This window comes from Juglans regia, chromosome 7 (assembly GCF_001411555.2).
Source record: "Juglans regia cultivar Chandler chromosome 7, Walnut 2.0, whole genome shotgun sequence".
NCBI lineage: Eukaryota > Viridiplantae > Streptophyta > Magnoliopsida > Fagales > Juglandaceae > Juglans > Juglans regia.
This window is the reverse complement of record NC_049907.1, coordinates 9,000,236-9,020,797: the sequence shown is the minus strand read 5'-3', so window position 1 is coordinate 9,020,797 and position 20,562 is coordinate 9,000,236. Positions and strand designations below refer to the sequence as shown.

At 41.1% G+C, this 20,562-nt stretch overlaps 4 protein-coding genes across 4 annotated transcripts; 3 read left to right on the top strand and 1 right to left on the bottom strand.

The window, feature by feature from the left end:
* Window positions 1-1,077: 1,077 nt before the first annotated feature.
* On the bottom strand, window positions 1,078-1,440 carry LOC118348872. The gene has a single exon (XM_035691404.1). It carries the CDS (start codon window positions 1,438-1,440, stop codon window positions 1,078-1,080), a length of 363 nt encoding a protein of 120 aa, XP_035547297.1.
* Window positions 1,441-1,977: 537 nt separating this feature from the next.
* Window positions 1,978-4,871, top strand: LOC108999371 (cyclic nucleotide-gated ion channel 1-like). Its single transcript, XM_035692646.1, has 6 exons — window positions 1,978-2,175; window positions 2,269-2,585; window positions 2,681-2,792; window positions 3,491-3,727; window positions 3,811-4,205; window positions 4,445-4,871. The coding sequence occupies exons 1-6, from the start codon at window positions 2,023-2,025 to the stop codon at window positions 4,752-4,754; spliced, it is 1,524 nt and encodes a 507-aa protein (XP_035548539.1). The 5' UTR covers window positions 1,978-2,022; the 3' UTR covers window positions 4,755-4,871.
* Window positions 4,872-6,813: 1,942 nt separating this feature from the next.
* LOC109016231 (cyclic nucleotide-gated ion channel 1-like) lies at window positions 6,814-7,194 on the top strand. Its single transcript, XM_035691403.1, has one exon. The coding sequence runs from the start codon at window positions 6,814-6,816 to the stop codon at window positions 7,192-7,194; it is 381 nt and encodes a 126-aa protein (XP_035547296.1).
* A 3,378-nt stretch (window positions 7,195-10,572) lies between these two features.
* On the top strand, window positions 10,573-11,109 carry LOC118348871 (anti-sigma-I factor RsgI2-like). The gene has a single exon (XM_035691402.1). The coding sequence runs from the start codon at window positions 10,573-10,575 to the stop codon at window positions 11,107-11,109; it is 537 nt and encodes a 178-aa protein (XP_035547295.1).
* Window positions 11,110-20,562: the final 9,453 nt, after the last annotated feature.

Here is a 20,562-nt window from a genome sequence, read left to right as displayed (position 1 = left end):
CCAATAATACAAATATAATTTCCGAATACTCCATAAACATAAATTCATCAATTTTAACCAAACATATATACAATCCTCTACAAGGTATGGTATATGTTATATTATACTACCCTTTTATCCATAATAACAATATATTATATATTTACAGAAATTATTAATACATACATATAATATGATAGCATATATGTATGGGATCTGGGATCAAGTCTTTCACAAATTAAAAGATCTGTACCATGCGAACTTAATTATGAAATTTGATTTCAGAACAAATAGCGTTGAAGGTTGGAAAGCGTTGAGCAGCGACAGGCTTGCCAAAAAAGAACTCCGAAAAGATACCCTAGTGTTGACAGGCTTGCCGAAAAAGAATGTCAAAAAATTACCAAAAAGGTTTCGTTGTGTATGGGAATGGGACATTCATAGATCAGATGATCTATACCATGCAAACTTAATTTTGAAATTTGGTTTCAAAACGAGTAGCGTTGAAGGTTGGAAAGCACCAAGAGGCGACAAGCTTGCCAAAAAAGAACGCCTTAAAATTTACCCTAGCGTTGACAAGCTTGCCAAAAAAAATGCCGTAAAAATTATGAAAAAAGTCTACAGCGAACCTGTGGCTTTGATACCATGTAGAAAATAAAATAAAATAAACAAGGTGATGAGGAAGGGAGAGAGAGACTTTGAGGGATATATCTATGTTATTCTCAATCGTACTTAAATCATTACGTATATTCCTATTCAGCAATGCTACATACAGTCGTGAAATGCACAAATGCCGTGCAGTCGTTTTGAAAAAAGAATGGGGTTCACTATTAAAAAATTAACTTCTTTTCATGTGGGTTCCATATTTATTCATTTTTTTCAAAACGACTGCACGATACTTGCGCACTCACGACTGTAAGTATTATTTCTCATTCCTATTTATAAGAAAATGATCAGGGTAGAGAAAAAATGAAAAATATAATAAATCAATAATATTAATTGATTTATGCTATAAACTAAATATGATAGAAAATATAAACTAAATACTTCAACTACAGTCTAGACATCTCTGGCTTTTGGTGCTCAGTGCTGGTAATTGCTCTATGGAACAAAATGTGAATATGAATATAGAACTCTAGGGTTATGCTGCACATGGAAGCTATACTGATTCCCTTTTGCGGAGCAATTCTGAGCACTGGTCGAATATCCAATTGGAGGCGAATAAGTCTGCGAGACGTAGTGGTACGTCACCGAGTTCCCCAACGATTCAGCAGTTACGAACTGCGATCTAGACGCAAAGAAATCGACGCTAAGAGGAGGGAAGATTTTCTTGAGAGATTTTGGTGGCCAAAGGACCACCTTGATCTTCAGAGGATGGGACATCGACGACGAAGCTCGATTGTATTCTTTGATCAGGTTTGCCAGATCTTCGTCGGAGGTGATTGGGAAAAAACTCATAGACATAGGTACCGAGTTTTAAACTCGTACCCGGACCAAAATATACCCGGATTTGCAATGTGGTCACTGGCCCATATATGGACCCAGCCGAAAACCGCAATTGGAATCCAGTTATCCGGGTTTCGATTCGGGCCCAAAATAAAATGGAGTTCGGATGAACAGTCTTAGGCGAGATGAATTCACCTGCAAAAATTACGAACCGAGTTTGAGGCACTTCACTGTAAGGAAGGCAAAATGGTGATACTGAATAGTTTTAAAAGAAATAATGGATCGATGTGGAAGAAATGTGTCTTGTGTTTGAATGACCAGCAATCGCATGTTGCAATTGCATCTTACAACAAAGTGCGAGAATTGCTTTTATGGAATCAAATTCTATATATATCAACTCAAGCTGAAATTAAATTTGTGTCAATTGCTCAGTACTGTAAAAGAAGAAACTATACATATATGATATATGTTTAATTATATATATATATATATATATATATATATAAATCTCTCTCTCTAAGGTGCAAGTCTTACAATTTTGACGTATTGCAGGTGGTAGTACTTTTGGGGCCGAAAAGCGAAGTGCCATTGTTGAAAGAAATGTTGAAGGCAGTAATCTTCTCCCAATATGTGCCGAGGCTTTTGCGGATCTACCCACTATATGTAGAAGTAACTAGGACCTCTGGCATTCTGACTGAGACAGCATGGGCTGGAGCTGCTTATAATCTTTTCCTCTACATGCTAGCTAGTCACGTAAATTACGTAACCCTTTTTTTTTTTTTTTGGGTTCAAATTCTTCAACCTATTAATCCAAGATTGTTTGTTAACGAACAATGTATGTACCAGGTAGTTGGAGCCTTTTGGTACTTGTTTGGCATAGAACGTCAGGTTGCTTGCTGGAGAAAAATGTGCAGGAACAATATTACAGCTTGTCCAGATCAAGGTTTTTACTGCACTGCTGAAAACCAGAGTGAACCTCACTATTTGGATAAAATTAGTCATTTTTGTCGAATTGTCGAACCAGATGATCAGAACGAAAACTCAATTAATGATCCCTTCGACTATGGAATATTTACCAAAGTTTTGAAGTCTGGAGTGGTGGAATCAAAATACTTTCTAGACAAATTGTCTTACTGCTTCTGGTGGGGATTGCGTAGTCTGAGGTTAGTAATATATAAATCCTAAAAACAAAGATCCAAGCAAAGCTTGTCAACTTATAGTAAGCCATTTTTAACTTGTACCCTTCCTTTTCTTTCAGTTCTCTAGGCCAAAACTTGGATACAAGTACATATTTCTGGGAGATAGTCTTTGCTGTTTCCATAGCCATCGCTGGGTTGGTCTTATTCTCATTACTTATAGGCAATATGCAGGTAATACTTTGGTCCTCATGGATTCTCTTGCCAATCGTAGCATTATGAGAACATTTTCATCCACTTACAAGTTGTTCAATCCATGTACACCACATCTAAACACCAATTTCTTCCCATAAAAGGCCTAATAGGAGAAGTGAGATAACTCCTTATAAAGACCACGATGACTTTGTTCCTAAGCCGTGTAAGACTTCCCAACACGCCCCCTCACATGTGGGCCGGTACTTCTGGTTCCATTATCGTGGATAGGTCGCAGGAGTCCATCATCGGTCATAGGTTAACCTGCTCTAACACCTTATAGAAATACTTATTTCTCTTCATAAAAGGCCTAATGGGAGGAGTGAGATAACTCCTTATAAAGACCAGGATGAGTTTGTTCCTAAATCGTGTGGGACTTCTCAACACACCACATCTAAACCTTCCAACTGATGGTTTTATACAGAATCAAATTCTTAGCTAATTCATTAATATAAATTGCAAGCTTAATTATTTGTATATATACACCAGCCATCTTCAATCAACAGTCCTTGTATTCTATTTTAGCCTTCTAGCAGCTATGTTGCCAAGGAAAACATGATGATATGCGTCTGTTCTTTCTAATTCTATCCATTCAACTTCAACTAAAAACCTATTTGCGGAATAGTACTCGTAGTTCTAGAATGGACTAAGGTGATATCATGTTTCTTGTGCTGTTATAGAAATATTTGCAATCCACAACAGTGAGAGTAGAAGAAATGAGAGTGAGGAAGACTGATGCAGAACAGTGGATGTCCCAACGTATGCTCCCTAACAACTTAAGGGAGCGGGTTAGACGATATGAGCAGTACAAGTGGCTAGAAACAAGAGGTGTGGAGGAAGAGAATCTCATCCGTAACCTTCCGAAGGATCTCAGAAGGGACATAAAGCGCCATCTTTGCCTCGATCTTCTTATGAAGGTAATACTTCTCTTGATTGTTTTGTGCATCATTTTGTCCTTTTTTTAAGCTACGATGTTCATCGAGTTAATTTTATCTTTAAGGTGCCCATGTTCGAAAAGATGGATCAACAACTGTGGGATCCGCTGTTTGATCGTCTCAAGCCAGTACTTTACACAAAAGACAGCTACATTGTTCGTGAAGGGGATCCAGTGGACGAGATGCTCTTTATCATGCGAGGAAACCTAGCCACTGTCACTACCAATGGTGGAATAACTAGTTTTTTCAACACTGTTGAGCTTAAAGCCGGTGACTTTTGTGGAGAAGAGCTTCTTACTTGGGCCTTATATGACCAGTCATCGACCACATTCCCCCTTTCAACAAGAACAGTGGTGGCAAAAGCAGAGGTTCAAGCCTTTGCTCTAATGGCCGAGGATTTGAAGACTGTGGCTTCTCAGTTTCGGAAACTTCACAGCAAGGAGTTGCAGCACACTTTCAAGTAAGGCTTTAAGCTCTTTTTGGATAATTATTCCATCGCTATCAAAACAGACAAAGATGATGGTTTTTTCTTGCTTTGTTGCATTATCATTGTCACAATGAATTATTTATAATAACTTAACACAAATATTCATGAAGTGTTTAATAAAGAGTACAATAATCTCTATTTGAACTCTGATAATCTTCCTCATCTACGCGAATGATCCTTGATATAATTAAATATGCAAAAATCACTTTCAGGTTCTACTCCCAACAATGGAGAACATGGGCTGCCTGTTTTATCCAATCAGCATGGCGCCGCTGCTCTAAGAAAAACCATGAGAGGGCTTTGCGTGATGCTGAAAATAGACTACAATATGCTTTGGCAAATGAAGCTGGGACCTCGGCAAGTCTTGGTGCAACTATTTATGCATCAATGTTTGCTGCCCGTTTACTTCGAGCCTTGCGACGACCAAAGGGTGGACGCACCAATACCAGAGCGCCACAAAGAGTGCTACAGCTACTACCACCGAAGCCTGCTGTGCCAGATTTCAGTGCTGAAGGTCATTAATTAGTAGTATATATGGCGTTTCAAGTGATTATCACCCAAGTTTAGTTTTCACAAACATTGTTCATGTGCAAGCTTTTTCCATATATAGGATGTGATGTGTAACATGTACTAAGCAAACTTCCATCTTTATATTTTAGAGCCATGTTTTCATCACACTGCAACAAAAATTTATTTTTGGGACGATTTTTGTTTGGGATGAAATGAAAATCGTCCCAAAAAATGTGATGTAGGGACGAAATTCAAATTTCATTCTTAAAAAATTACGGAATGTGTTTACCATTCGAACATGTTCGAATGGTATATGTAAGGATGCAAATTTTCATCTCTAATAAAATAACTGCTCGAACATCCACAAAAAAATGCTTGAACAAAATAAATAAACATTCAAACGAAAATTATATATAATCGAATGACAATTTGGCACGTTAAGTGACAAAATTTAGCGGGACATTGATTTACCATTTAAACAACATACAACAAAGTTCGAATATCAAGGTTAATCAATGTTTGAACAGATATTATATATGATCGAACGGGAATTTAGCGGAACCTTAACTTATTGTTCGAACAACATACAGTATGTTTGAATGCCAAAGATAATCAATATTCGAACACCTATTAATCTATGTAAGTAAGTCAAATATGCTAGCATTAATCTTTGTATGTAAGTTAGACATGGCAGTATAGATCTCCGTACGCACTACATTGATCACTGCTAATGTCTGTCCACTGATCTTTGCACGCACTATATCAATAATCTCCTCACGAGTAGCTATGCCTAATGCCTCGGCTTGCGTGGATGTCTCACCAGCCAATACTCCATGATCTCTTAGGTGTCCATCTCTTTGAGTATCGACTGGGACTGGAATAAGACCACGAAGACAAAGTCTCAAGTGTCCCATGCTTCGTGACAGGGTAGAGTTATTGATCGGTCTCATCGGCTCCTAGACACGCTTGACAATATTTGGTAGGACCCCAACATGTAGAAATCGGGTGGTCAGGCTCCCGAATGGCAATATATCCATCGTAATGTACTAGGCCTCTGATTGAATCCGATCAAATATATAACCCACTAGGTCAATAGGATCGTCACAAGCAACGCGTATCATAAACTTCACTTAATCCATGCCAACCTCTGTCTTGTGCTGTCGAGGATCAATATTGTTGGTGATGATCAAATTCATGATCTTGAAGAAAGCAGATAGATCTACCTGCTTGATGCTCTTCGTCCCATCATATAAAGAAGCATCTGGATCAGCAACCAACTCCCTCACCTCATTATCAGCGAGGAAATCGAGCTCATCTGTATAGTTGATCCCTCATCCTCAACAGTCTCCCCCATCACCCGAAGCTAAAGACTCTCTAAACACCACGTTCGGATATGCAATGCGCAATTTAGGAATACTAATCTAAAAATATAACCGAAGCTCCTCAGATAGAGATCGTGTATGTCCCTCTATCATCTGGGTTGGCACCACCGATAAGAGTCAAAAAGTTAGAAATCTTCACCTGACACTCTAATAAAATAGTCCTCTCGAGCTGTTTCGATGGAAAGTTGCCCTGGTTTGTCACGCTTATGTTCCTTAAGACATTATCAACCTGAAATTTAAAAAATAAAATATATGTACAACATTAGTTATAAAATATAATACATAAATATTCATAAAATTATATACTAATTAAAACAATGAGAAATTGTTTTCTGTTATACTGTTCGATCAAATCCATTCCCGTTCGAACCTTAAAAATTTTAAATCACTATTCAAATGTGAATCATATACATTCGAGCGTGAATCATATACGTTCGAACGCAGAAATTAAATTTGGTTCAAACGTATGGTGAACAATACAAGTGGCTAGAAACAAGAGGTGTGGAGGAAGAGAATCTCATCCGTAACCTTCCGAAGGATCTCAGAAGGGACATAAAGCGCCATCTTTGCCTCGATCTTATTATGAAGGTAATACTTCCCATGATTGTTTTTGTGCATCATTTTGTCCTTTTTTTAGCTAAGGTGTTCATTGAGTTAATTTTATCTTTAAGGTGCCCATGTTCAAAAAGATGGATCAACAACTGCGGGATCCACTGGTTGATCGTCTCAAGCCAGTACTTTACACACAAGACAGCTACATTGTTCGTGAAGGGGATCCAGTGGACGAGATGCTCTTTATCATGCGAGGAAACCTAGCCACTTTCACTACCAATGGTGGAATAACTGGTTTTTTCAACACTGCTGATCTTGGAGACGGTGACTTTTGTGGAGAAGAGCTTCTTACTTGGGCCCTATATGACCAGTCATCGACCACATTCCCCCTTTCAACAAGAACAGTGGTGGCAAAAGCAGAGGTTCAAGCCTTTGCTCTAATGGCCGAGGATTTGAAGACTATGGCTTCTCAGTTTCGGAAACTTCACAACAAGGAGTTGCAACACACTTTCAAGTAAGGCTTTAAGCTCTTTTTGGATTATTATTCCATCGCTATCAAAACAGACAAAGATGATGGTTTTTTCTTGCTTTGTTGCATTATCAATATTGTCACAAAGAATTATTTATAATAACTTAACACAAATATTCTTGAAGCGTTTAATAAAGAGTACAATAATCGCTATTTGAACTCTGATAATCTTCCTCATCTGCACAAATGATCCTTGATATAATTAAATATGCTAAAATCTGTCAGGTGCTACTCCGAACAATGGAGAACATGGGCGGCCTGTTTTATCCAATCAGCTTAGCGCCTCTACTCTAAGAAAAACCATGAGAGAGCTTTGCGTGATTATGAAAATAGACTGCAATTTGCTTTGGCAAATGAAGCTGGGACCTCGGCAAGTCTTGGTGCAACTATTTATGCATCAAGGTTTGCTGCCCATTTACTTCGAGCCTTGCGACGACCAAAGGGTGGATGCACCAGAACCAGAGCGCCACAAAGAGTGCTACAGCTACTACCACCAAAGCCAGCTGTTCCAGATTTCAGTGCCGAAGATCATTAATTACTAGTATATATGGCGTTTCAAGTGATTATCACGCAAGTTTAGTTTTCACAAACATTGTTCATGTACAAGCGTTTTCTGTATGTAGGATGTGGTGTGTAACATGTACTAAGCAAACTCCCATCTTTATATTTTAGAGCCATGTTTTCAGCCTTCAGGTGTCGATGAAAAGACACAAATACATTGACTTTCTTCATCTCCATGAGTACATATTCTTTTCTGCTATTATGTATAAGTGAGGTATTCTCAAATATTTTATCAATTGTAATAAAAAAAATAATGATAGAATATTGAATAGTAGTGAATAGTAATAAAAAGTAAGTAAAAAGTAATAATAAATAATAGTTAAGTATTATGAGAATGAGAAAATATATTTGCAACCATGAATTGTGCAACTGTCGAGTAATCGCTTTGAAAAAAGTAAATAAAACATAGGACCCACATGAAAAAAATTAATTTTTTAATAGTGAACCTTACTCTTTCTCAAAACGATTACACGGCAGTTGCACACTTCATAATTGTATGTAGAATTGCTCTATGAGAATACCTAAAGTATGCTCCATACCTAAACTAGATACTTTCTTGTGTTTCAATTACGATAAAGTCCCTCTTCCAGCCGGTTGTAGTTGAAATGTGAGATTTACACTGTCCAATTGGAGGCCGACACATCGACCTCCTATTTTATTTTGCATTAAACCTTGATGCACTGGATTATATCCTATGCGTAACGAAATCATGCTTCTGCCGTGTTCATCCTTTTGTCGTCATGTGAAGAGACAAGTCAGTGAGTTGTTGTTAAAATACCTCTACGAGATTACAATGATGCATGATTATAGTTTTATATGTAAATATTGTATTTGTTAGATAGCACCTGTGTCTTTCCTTGCATAGCTTTTCTATATAGCTAGAAGTAGAGTTGTAAATGTCAACTTTTGATTTCTGTAAACACTATATAAATTAATGCAAAAGGCCATACAAAGTGTTGGCTATTTTATTTACATGGTTTATGTGGAGGATGAAACACCCGATTTGCTATAGGATAGGCCCAGCGCACCAAACGAAACTAGAGGACAAAATGGAAAGAAAGGGAGTAGGAGATCAGAAGTGACCATGGGTCAGGAGGGTAAGAGAAGGGTTTCAGAAGGAAGTGAGAAATGGAAGGGATACTCAGACACGCCAAAGGTCAGATCTAACCTCTGCTAACATACACGCAAAGGAACCAATCACCTCGTTGCAGGCAGGCATGTGCAATAGAGAGTCAGATAAAAGCAAAGGGCCAGATAACTAAGAGAGATCTTCTTCATCTTCTTCTTCTTCAGCAACCTCTCCAGGAAGACATCTTCTCCATCAGGAAGAGCTCCAGCTTTCTTTGTACAGTGAGAAATGAGAGGTCATAAAAGACTGTAAACAAGTATATTATAATAGATGTTTCCTCTCCAAATGCTCGTGGACGTAGACAACAAGCCGAACCACGTAAATTTGTATGTCCCTTACTCTTACTTTCTCTACACTTGTTTTCTATTCACCGCCATGGACGTACACATCACCATTGTACAACCGTACCAGAACACTGACGGGGGCTCCAAACAACATTGATCAAGGCCCAAGTGACTATTTCTCTCCTTCGATCCTGTTCTGCGTTTTTCTAGCATCAACAGTGGCACCATCTGTGGGATTCAATTTCTTCTCTTCGCTAGAGGTGCGAGAATGATGATTTTCTGGCATGCTGAACAATTACCAGGCTAGCAAATAATATCCTCCCAGATAAGTATTCGTAGTTTTTTTAATTTTTACATTTACGAAAAATGTTGCTGTAGAAAATGGGCGAGTAAATCTTTTCTCACCTGGACAAGGAACCGAGCTTCTCACCACTGTTGCAGCTCAAAGGATTGGGCCACTCATCATTCCGATCCCAGAAATGTAGATCGTGCAGAGAACACATGCACTCGGCAAGTGTACTAGCGGGCAAGTACTGGGCACTTAAGCACTAAGTATCACACAAGATATTGTGCACCCACATGCACAATACCATGCATAAACAGAAGTCATGAACATTGGCACCATGCATGTTACGCATAGTGCACATTGGGAGCATGATGTCGTGCACCCAGAGGTATCGAGCCGCGAGGTACAGTGACTGGCCGCGGTTTCTATCCAATGTGCACTGGCCCCCACCAGCAGTTGGTCTGTGCACCACGGTTTATGACAACGTGCGCCTAGATGAGCCACGGCCCCACTGCGGCCTAGCCAGGGGGTTGCATCAACGGTCTCCATGTGTACCATCAACGCCGTTTGTCTCCTCGGTGATGATCCATCACCGCCTGGCCACGGCGAAGGCCTCGCCGCACGACCAGGTGCTTAACAATGCATGTGGCAGAAATCTCCTTGGCCCAGTTCCACCGCGGCATGGCAAAGCCACAGGCGGCCACCCATTGGCTCGCTGGCTTTCTCTACCCCCAGGTGTGGTTCACAACCACCTTAGCCACGGACAATGAAAGTGAGCCACGTGCGCAATGCACAAAGCATGCATCAACACACACGGCACATGAGCCTCATTTCCTCGCCAACGGTCACCACCTAAACCGACGGCATCTTCTGCCACCCTTACGGTGGTCCCCAAGCACCGCAGTGGGCAAAGGTGGCCCATGGCCACGCAGGTCCCATGCATGAAACTACACCACATGGGACTTTCAAGTGGTCCCCAACCACTACAACGGCGAAGGTGGCCCACGACCCACTCAAGTCACCACGGGACTGACCTACACCGAGCTCTCAGCTCGAGACTGAATTGCACAGGGCCGTCATCAACTCACAACCCTCCTTGGCCACCCCATGGTGGGCAACACCTCAACCGCACGGGCCCTCCACTTGCACCGAGCCCTCCACCAGCACCAGTCTCTACCAACATCCAAGCACTCCACTTGCACCGAGTCCTCCACCTGCACCGGGCTCTCCACCTGCACAGGCTCTCCACCTACACCGAGCTCTCCCCCTACACCAAGCTCTCCAACTGCGCCGGTCTCTCTCCCTGCACCGAGCTCTCCACCTGCACTGGGCTCTCTGCCTGCACTGAGCTCTCCCCCTGCACCAAGCCCTCAACCTGCACTGGGCTCTCCACCTGCACAGGCTCTCCACCTACACCGAGCTCTCTGCCTGCACTGGGCTCTTCGCCTAGATCGAGCTCTCCCCTACACCGAGCCCTCGACCTGCACTGGGCTCTCCACCTGCACCGAGCATTCCACCTGCACTGAGCTCTCCCCCTACACCAAGCTCTCCAACTACACTAGGCTCTCACCCTACATGAGCTCTCCACCTGCACTGAGCTCTCAACCTGCACTGAGCTCTCAACCTGCTCTCAACCTGCACTGAGCTCTCAACCTGCACGGGACTCATCGAGCTGCACATTGCACGGTCACCCATCTGGTCAACGTTATACAGTGCTGCATGGTTTTAAAATACTTGCCACGTAGCCCGACACGAGCGCGGCCCAGACGTCCCAATATAACTCCATCGGGACAAATTGTTTGGCACTAACGCGCATGCGGGCACGGTCACCTCACTCGGTGGGCAACTTCCCGACAACTAACAACCAATGTTTTAAGCATGTGCCGCACATGTAGAACGTGCACCATGCATGAGCCATGCATGGTACACTTGGTGGACAACAAGGAACAACCTTGCCCCAGTGCACATTACAAGGCCATGCAACGTGCCCCACCAACTTGCTCACCCAAGTCTGATCAACCAATTTCATAATCGACTACCACAACCTTACTCTCCGAACAAGTTGCTTGGCATCACAAGTACTCTAATCTTCTTCATCTTCGAAACATGACAACCCGCAGGCCTCAACAGTGACACATCTCCAACCTTCGTTGCACTCCGACAGAGCACTTCAGCATGAACAAGCGTCTCACGCCAGCAAGGCCAAGTCTATGGACTTATCGCGACCCAACGGCCAAACACAAATCTCTCGACTTGTCAACCCTCGTGCTACAAGCCGAGTCACTAGACTAGTTGCGACCTAACAGTCGAACACAAGTCCCTCGACTTGTCAACCAACGCACTACAAGCTGAGTCACTAGACTCATGGCGATCCAACGGTTGAACACAAAGTCCCTCGGGCCAAAAGTTGTTGCTTAGTATCCCACCAGATTCCAGCTTCTCCTTGAAGCATGTGACCCGCATACTTGACCTTCTACTCTTTTGAGCAAAAACCCTAAAGGTCAAATGGTTTAAGATCAAGCGATGCCTTAAAAACCCTCACACACTCAAGAACACTAAATAGGATTTTTCTAGACACTTTCTAATAAAGCACATTCAGATTTACAGCATACTAGTATTTCCTTATGTGGATTTTTTTAAGTATACACTCAACTTACTCTTGGTTAATACTTGTATATATTTGTGTAAATGTTTTCATTGATATGTTTGCTTTGTTTGCTATCTCTTGTTTCAATATGCTTTTGTGTTCTTGGAATATGAATATTACATGAATGGTATGATTCGGTTTAAGCTGCAAATGGCAAGAATGTTCTTAGCATGTTTCGGTTCTAAGAAAAACATTGTGGTTGATTTGTGTTACTTGATGATTCGGCTATACCATGTCTTAGAAGTTTTGGATCTTGTTCAAATACTATGATTTTATGCTTCATTTTGTTATGCTTTGATTTCTAAGCAAATATGTTTATAGAAGAAGCATCTTCAAGTGACATGTTTTTGCATCTATATGTTTCGACCAATGCCCTTTCTCATGATTCCATGTATGTGTTTTGATATCTCATGTGATTTATGTTATCATGTTATGAATTGAACATGTTATGCTTAATTATTTTATGCACAACATTTCATGTGTCATAAGTATGCTTGTCTTAAGTCTCATATCACACGCAATTGGAAAAAAGTGTTTTCAAAAAGTATTTTCAAAGAAAAGAGTTTAAAAGTTTTATCACGACTCTAAGTGCTAGGGCAGGGGAATGTCCTAGTGGAACTCCTCTGTCCACTCTGGAGTGCTTAAGAATAGAGTGGTAACCCCTAGGTCGACAAAGTACCGTCGACGGACCTCGAATGGATTCTTTTCAAAGAATGCCGGAGCGAGGAACCGTCTAACGCTAGTAGGTACATAAGGCATGTAACCCGATGAAATAAGGTCGAGTTAATATGAATCTCTGTTTATGACGTATTCATCACAGTGCATGAGCCGTTGATGGTGCGGTAACTAGTAAGAACAAGCGGTGCAAAGGGGAACCATGTTGTGTCCACCCTCTGACCAAGGTTAAGAGCTCATATGTTAAGGATCACTTGATGAAAATCTCGGGATAAGATAAGGATCACTTGATAAAAATCTCGTGATATGATAAGGGTCACTCAATGCAAATCTTGTGATATGTTCTGATAAGGCAAGTTCTGATTAAGATCAACGTGAATAAGAAAGTTAAGAAGTTTTCTTGAAAAACTAAAGTCTCTGTTACAAGTCTTTTGAAAATGGTCTAGTCATATGTCAAGTACATATCCATGCACGCATTTCATTATATACCTCTTATATGCTTGTCCTAACTGTGGTATGTTGTGTAATTACTTACTGAGATTTCTTGAAATCTCGTTGTGGTAGTTTCCACTACCATTCCCCAAATGGAATGGTAAAAATTGTTACAGGTACCCCGGACTCCCAAGAAACATTAACCTAGACAATTCCTTGATAGAGGTTGAGTGTACTGCTCAAGCTCGTCATGACTATACTGCTAATGCATTAAAACACACGGTTAAGCTTCTCAAGGAGATCCTAACTAGTATTAGTGAGACCGAGATCGATACTACGATTTATCAACCATCCAAGAATTTGAAATTTTGGTGGAATATGGACCAACTGTCTACTTATCTGGAGCGAGCCTCGAAGGCCTCGGCTGACGCAAAGGCAATGGCAAAGCACCCAGGTTTGACACCGCCCAAGCCTCAGTAAAATCCTATTTCGTGTTCTTAAGTGTGTGATAGTTTCTAGGGCATCACTTGATCTTAAATCATTCGGCCTTTGGGGTTTTTAGGTCAAAAACCCCTTCATTTCACTCATGTAGTAAAACAAAACTTGAAACAAGATGAATACACATGTGGTGATTGAAAACATGGAGGGTATGCATCCCCCACCAATCGGCTTCAAGGGTTTCTTGAAAACCCTAAAACTTTTTTCCATAAAAATGGGTATAAGTGTGTATTTCACCATTCTCAAAATCCTTATGAGATTTGAACATCATTTTGAGTTGAAAAGGTGACTTGTGTGTGTAAGACTAGAGAAAACCGATCTTGATGGTGGCAAAATCATCTCTTGAAAAGGAATCCTCCTTGTTTAGGTGGAAAGAAAGTGCGAGAAAGTGTAAGAATCTTCAAGTGAAGGTATGAGAAGAGTGTGGAGAAGATAAGAACACATGCAAAACTCGAAAAATGACCAAGAAGAAAGTCTTGGGTGTGTGGTTCTCTTCCCTTTTTATAAAACTTTCCTCAATCCCTCATTGGTTGCTTGAAGTCCATTGCATGTAAGACAAGTGGCATTTCCCTATTCCTTCTTCACTAGACGAAAATGACACTTGGTGTTCCCCACCTTTGGATTGCATTGGGAAGGTAAAAAGCTTGTGGGTGGCGTGTGGGTTTTCCCTTAGCCGAATCCCTCTCTTCCATCTATGCCCCTCCCAATTCCCAACTAAGAAGATTGTACATTAGGGCAAAGAGGTAAAACTCCAAGTCTCTTCCTTTTCTCAAGAGATAAACTTTGCATGAGTGACACATCGTATAGGCATGTGTCATGCCCTAGCCGTCCACTCTCTCTTCCACTTCCCAAGTTGATGCTTCGTCTCCTAGTTCCCCTTCCCTAGTTGACTCCTCATGTGCCATTGGTCTAAAGGTAATTTAAGTGACAAGTGGCAAGTGAAGAGGTGCATTGGAAATGTGGTAGCCGAAATTCTAGGGGCATATTTTTCCTTTGATACAAGAGTCCCTTCATCTAATCTTCTAGAAGCTTAGTGCATGCTTGACACTTGGCAAAAGTTTGAAAAATATGAAATCCCATGTGCCCCCTTCGGTTTCCCATGCAACTCTTCTAGAAAAACTTCATTTCTCTTCCCTAGGCATCCCTTCCCAAGAAAATCTACATTGGAACTCGAAATAAGGCCAAAACCATTGTCTAGGCATGTGGGAAATGGGTAGGCTGAAAATCTTTTAGTCTTCCTAGGTTCCTTTTGTCTCTTAATTCTTCTAGAAGATATCTAGCATGTTGACAAATGGCAAATCCACTAGGGTAGGCGTGCAAGCGGCCTCTTGGTGATTCCCTACATTTCTCACTCCTCTTAGCCCACTATCAAGTCCAGAATCATAGTGCAACACATGCATGACACATGGCACTAGTGTCTAAGGTTTGGATCATGGACCTAAAGCCATTGGGCTTGTGTTTCTAAATAGGGCTGAAAATTACAAGACATTCTAGGGCTACTCCTCTCTTGGGCTCAAGTTACTAAATCAAAGACCATAAGGCCTTCCAAAAATAACTAAGGTTCTTAAAATGCTGTGGCAACTAAGAGTAAATTCTATGGGCCAAGCTTAGGCAAGCTTGGGTCATCACATCCTCCCTTCCTTAGAAAAAGATTTCATCCTCGAAATTGGCACTGTAACTATCAATCAAAACATTCGTAAGAAGAAATAATGTGCTACTACCTCTTCCATAAGTGGCCGTAGACTTCTCGGATGATGTTGATGATGAGGGTATTTCATCTACCTCTTCTGTTATTGAATCCTATGAAAAGTAGAATATTGCTTCCAAGTCATAATCAAAGTACATATTAACCTGCATCTAGGGGTGGGCTCCGACTCCGACAGAGTCGGAGTTGTCGTTTCCGACCTCCGACTCTGACAAAAGTCGGAGCCGAATTGCCCCTCCGACTCCGACTCCGAACTGAGTCGGAGTCTGATTTCGATCGGAGTTCGGAGCTCCGACATCCGATCAGAACTCCAAACGGTGGTCGGAGGAGTTCCGAACGGATGTCGGAGCTCCGACTCCGAATTAAATTTCCGAACTCCGTTCATAAATAAATTTCTAGTTGTTGTTTTCTGTTCTTTTTTTTTATTATTTAAATTTTGTTGTTCAATTTCGTTTCAGATAGTGAGCAACATATATTTTTTTAAAAGTGAACCATCTACAAATATTTGGTTTATTCAAGAGTTTTCAATAATTTAAATATTCATTCTGATTTTGTTACTGAAATTTGATTATATCTTTAATTAGTTTTATGTCTGCCTGAAATTTACTAATTTAGCATTAAAAGTGCTCATGACTCATGAGTCGAAAATTACACAAATTTAAAATTTTATAGAGAAGAATGATGGTACGAATTTGTATAATTCGATTAATTTCAGTTGGATAATAAATTATAAACGTTTGAGAGAGGATGGATAAGTACTAATAGAAATTATAGAATAAAGAGTACTTATCCCACGTCTTTGCTCGGGATATAACTACATAAATATAACTATATAAATAGTTTAAAAAGTAAATAACATGTATGATGTAGCCATAAGTTATAACAGTCCCATTTATAACGTAATAACAATATGACTCAGCCTTGAAATATAATTACATAAAAATTAAACACGGATTTTACTCAAATGCTTTTTATTCCATTGGTCATGCCTGAAATGAAGATAGAAAGTTGCAATCAATAGATGAAAAAAATTGATAATAAAAAATTGAATACGGTAAAAGAATAATTTGATTCTTACCAAGAAAGAGGGTTCTCTCAACTCCATCCCAACTCTTAAGTGGCGTCCGTTCCAGACTCTCAATCATCGGTAATTTTGTTAGGATTCACAATTAGATCTATAAAATCATAAAAAGTAGAAGTTAGAAACATTAAAAATAATTAAATCATCATTTAAAAGCATATAAACTTACCTGATTCAAGCCTATAGCTCTCGGCATCAACGCCAACGGTATCTAGTCCAATGGACGTTTCACTTATCTAATTTTGTGTGCAAATGAGGGCCTCCATGGTTGACAATGACAATGAACTCCGATAAGCATCCAACACGCAACCTCCAGTGCTAAATGCCGACTCTGAGGCAACCGTAGTGACAGGAATGGCTAGCGCATCTCGTGCCACACGGGAAATGACTGGATACTTGGTGGAATTAACTTTCCACCAAGTTAATAACTAAAATACATCACTAGGTGCCTCGACAGCTTCCATAAAATATCGTTCAACCTCATATGTACAATGCATAATATTCCTTGTTGACATGAGTTGATGATACTGCCGTATAATACGATGACCTCTAACCCCTACAGATGGGTCAGTATCACCTGAGGAAACTGTCGATCCTGTCGGCCTCGAATGTGAGGAGCTACCAGCTGTAGATGAAGGCTGAGCACTAGTATTGTAGTGATTATATAAGTCATTAACATCACTTCTTAGCAATCTAATAAACTCTGCAGCCTTCACTGCCCCAAGGACGGAATTTACCCAAAATTCTAGAACAGCCGACTTAACTCGGGGGTCAAGGATCACAGCCACAAATAGCAATCTATTTATCTTCTCAATATTCCCCCAATATTTATCATATTTCATCTTAATCCTCGTAGCCATAGCAGATAATAATCCAGCAGAGTCAATATAACTCTTTTCCAACTAGAAGTGAAGCTCCGAGAGCTCGCTGAAAAATGAGTTCGCAGTCGTATATTTGAATCCAGATAGCCGCATGGTTATCTCATAAAAATTTCTTAAAAATTCAACAAAATAACTAACACTGGTCTAATCAAGTGTGTCCGGCACACCGAGCCCCTGTCCTGCTGGCTCCAACAAAGCATACCTCAGGCCCCCATCCTTGACCTCCATCCACTTGAATGCTTTTTGGTACTTCTGTGCCACATCCAACATCATGTATGTAGAATTCCATCAAGTCGGAACGTCCAAGCACAGCATACTAGAACATTCAATCTTCAGATCTTCTTTTATTGCCTTAAACTTGGCAAGCCTTTGAGGGGAACCCCTCACATATCGTACAATGTTGCGGACTCGGGTTATGAAATCATCAACCTCTTTTAATCCCTCAACAACTATGAGGTTAATGATATGAGCACAGCATCGAACGTGAATAAACTCGTGGGCCCGAATGACATAATCTCTTACCGTCGTGTTCCGCTTAAACCAATCAGTTGTTGTTTCATTCGCACTGGTATTGTCAACTGTAATACACAGCACTTTTCGAATTCCCCAGTCCTTTAAACAATCATCCATCTTCACCCCAATGGATGCACCTTTATGATCCACAATTTCTTTAAAACCAATAATTTTTTTATGCAAAATCCACTCACTGTCAATGTAGTGTGCTGTGATACACATGTAGCAGACGTTTTGTATGGAAGTCCATGTGTCAGTCGTAAATGACACTCTTTGGCCAGTGGTAATAAACATCTTCCTCATCTCCTCCTTGTTTTTCGCATACCTCTTAATACAATCTCGCATCACTGTATACCATGATAGAATGGGAAATCGTGGCTCAACAAAATTTAGAAACTTTCGAAAGCCTCTTTTCTCGACTGTGGTAAATGGCATCTCATTAGTAATTATCATCTCTGCAAGCATGTCCCTCAACATCTTCTCACTGTATTGAGGGATGACCAATTTCTTAGTCTATGTACCATCAGTGGCTGTAGAAGTTTGGTAATTAAGGTTGGTCTGATCAGTGGCTTGCAATCCCTTCGCTATATTATATCGTTGGCAACCATTTAGATGTGCTATTAACACACTGGTACCTTGCTTCTTCGAATGGCATCCACAAAGTGATCCACAGTAATGACATCTTGCTACCGGGTTCGCAATATCACCAGGAATTTTGGTGAAATGCTCCCATGTCCACGACCTCTTTTTAGAAGGTCGTGGTGGTTGATCTTGCTCAATGGGCATCTCCTCCTCTTCATTGAACATATCCTCATCCTCTATATCAACTGGGAGTGGGAGTCGACTACTCGCACAAGATGTAGCTGCTCTAGATGTAGCTGCCCTAGAAGTGGCTCTAGGGGTGGAAGTACCCACCAGTGTAGGAGTTGTAGCATTGGCATCCGCCACATCCCCTTGTGGATGATCATATCCACTATGTCTAGGATCCATATCATAATCAATGAAGTTGAAAAAATTAAATTAGAAGCAAAAAATTAGTTTAAAAATAAACAAGGCTATTGTATTATTATATAGGACATGTATTATTGTATCATAATGTATTATTGTATCGATGTATTATTACATCGAGCTTCGGTTGACGTGCGCTCAACTCAGCAGAACCCATCCAGGCATCCAGAGAGGTTCGCTCGACGTGCGCTCGAAGTGGCGCTAGAGCGAAACCCATCTAGAGAGGTTCACTCGACAAGCGCTCGACGTGGCACTTGAGCAGAACCCATCCAGAGAGGTTCGCTCGACGTGCGCTCGAAGTGGCGCTCAAGCAAAACCCATCCAGAGAGGTTCGCTCGACGTGCGCTCGACGTCGCTCTAGAGCAAAACTCATACAGAGACGTTCGCTCGATGTGCGCTCGACGTAGCGCTCAAGCAGAACTCTTCCAGAGAGGTTCGCTCGACTTCCGCTCAATATATCGCTCGAGCCAATGTTCAATACAACGTGTGCTCAACTTGCGCTCGACACCTCGCCCGAGCGCAAGTGTTCAATACAATGTAAAATTCAGGGTTTTGAGCGCCGTGATTTGTTGGGACTATATTCAATACAACCAATACACAAGAATCACAACTGCTGGCTCCAATTCATAAGAGACGTGCTTGAATTAAAGTGCTTGAATTAAATTTAGGGCTCCTAACCTTACTCTCACCGTAGGTGGAAGCTGAACAGAGGAGCAATGAGGAACGGCGGCACGGAGGAGCAACGACGAACGACGGCACGCTGGCAAGAAAGACACGAGACGTGAGGCGCGAGACGGCTTCACTGGTTCAGCGAGACGCGAGAGAGAAGGGAGAAGGAAGAAGGAAGCAAAAGAAGGAAGAAGAAGGGGGGTCCTGGGCCTTTTTAATATGAAACGACGCCATTCCATATTAAGTGGAACGGTGTCGTTCAATGTTTTTTTTAAAAACCCAGCTGTAAAATGACATCGTTTTACAGCTAGGTTTTAGAAAAAAAATGTCGGAGTTGGAATCGGAGCTACAAGTAACTTCGACTCCGACTCCGACTTCGACTCCGAATAGTTATTTGGAGCTACTCCGAATTCCGACAACTCTGACTCCGTCGGAGTCGGCATCGGAGCGGAAGTCGGACGGAGTCAGAATTTTTAGAATTTTGCACACCCCTACCTGCATCTCATTCAACCTATGTTCTATCTCAAGCTCTATATTCTAGATAGGTTGACCTTCTTCAAGGAAAGGGTTCAATCCGCAGACATGTCCAATGTCTCACAAGGCATAAACCTGCTCACGTGTTCTTCTGTTGTGCGACTCGATTCTGCCTCTGGATCAAAATTGCGCAGATTTCTCCTTTCTGCTTCCTTCGAGCTACACCACGTTGCCGTCCCTCATGTGGTAATGCTCATCTAAGATAAATCTTTCCTCGAGAATTCGCATCCATCACATGAGTGTGATGATGCTCAAATTTCTCCATCTATCTTGATCGTTCTGCTATCATCTGTTGCCTTCTCCTGAGGGGATCTCTGATACGACGTTCTCTTCGTTCTCTCAATTATGCCACCAAACAAAGAGACATATGTGGGGTCATTCTAGATCGTGCCATCTCCTGTTCCAAGGGTTTGGTAGGTGCACACAAAGTTACCACGTTTAAACTAACAACATT

Excerpts from the sequence above, each read along its gene's own strand:
- LOC118348872 (XM_035691404.1), bottom strand. The coding sequence starts at position 1,440 with ATGTCTATGAGTTTTTTCCCAATCACCTCCGACGAAGATCTGGCAAAC.
- LOC108999371 (XM_035692646.1), top strand. The coding sequence starts at position 2,023 with ATGTTGAAGGCAGTAATCTTCTCCCAATATGTGCCGAGGCTTTTGCGG. Across the intron at positions 2,586-2,680 it reads TGGGGATTGCGTAGTCTGAG|TTCTCTAGGCCAAAACTTGG; the intron begins GTTAGTAATATA and ends CTTTTCTTTCAG. Across the intron at positions 2,793-3,490 it reads TACTTATAGGCAATATGCAG|AAATATTTGCAATCCACAAC; the intron begins GTAATACTTTGG and ends GTGCTGTTATAG.
- LOC109016231 (XM_035691403.1), top strand. The coding sequence starts at position 6,814 with ATGGATCAACAACTGCGGGATCCACTGGTTGATCGTCTCAAGCCAGTA.
- LOC118348871 (XM_035691402.1), top strand. The coding sequence starts at position 10,573 with ATGGTGGGCAACACCTCAACCGCACGGGCCCTCCACTTGCACCGAGCC.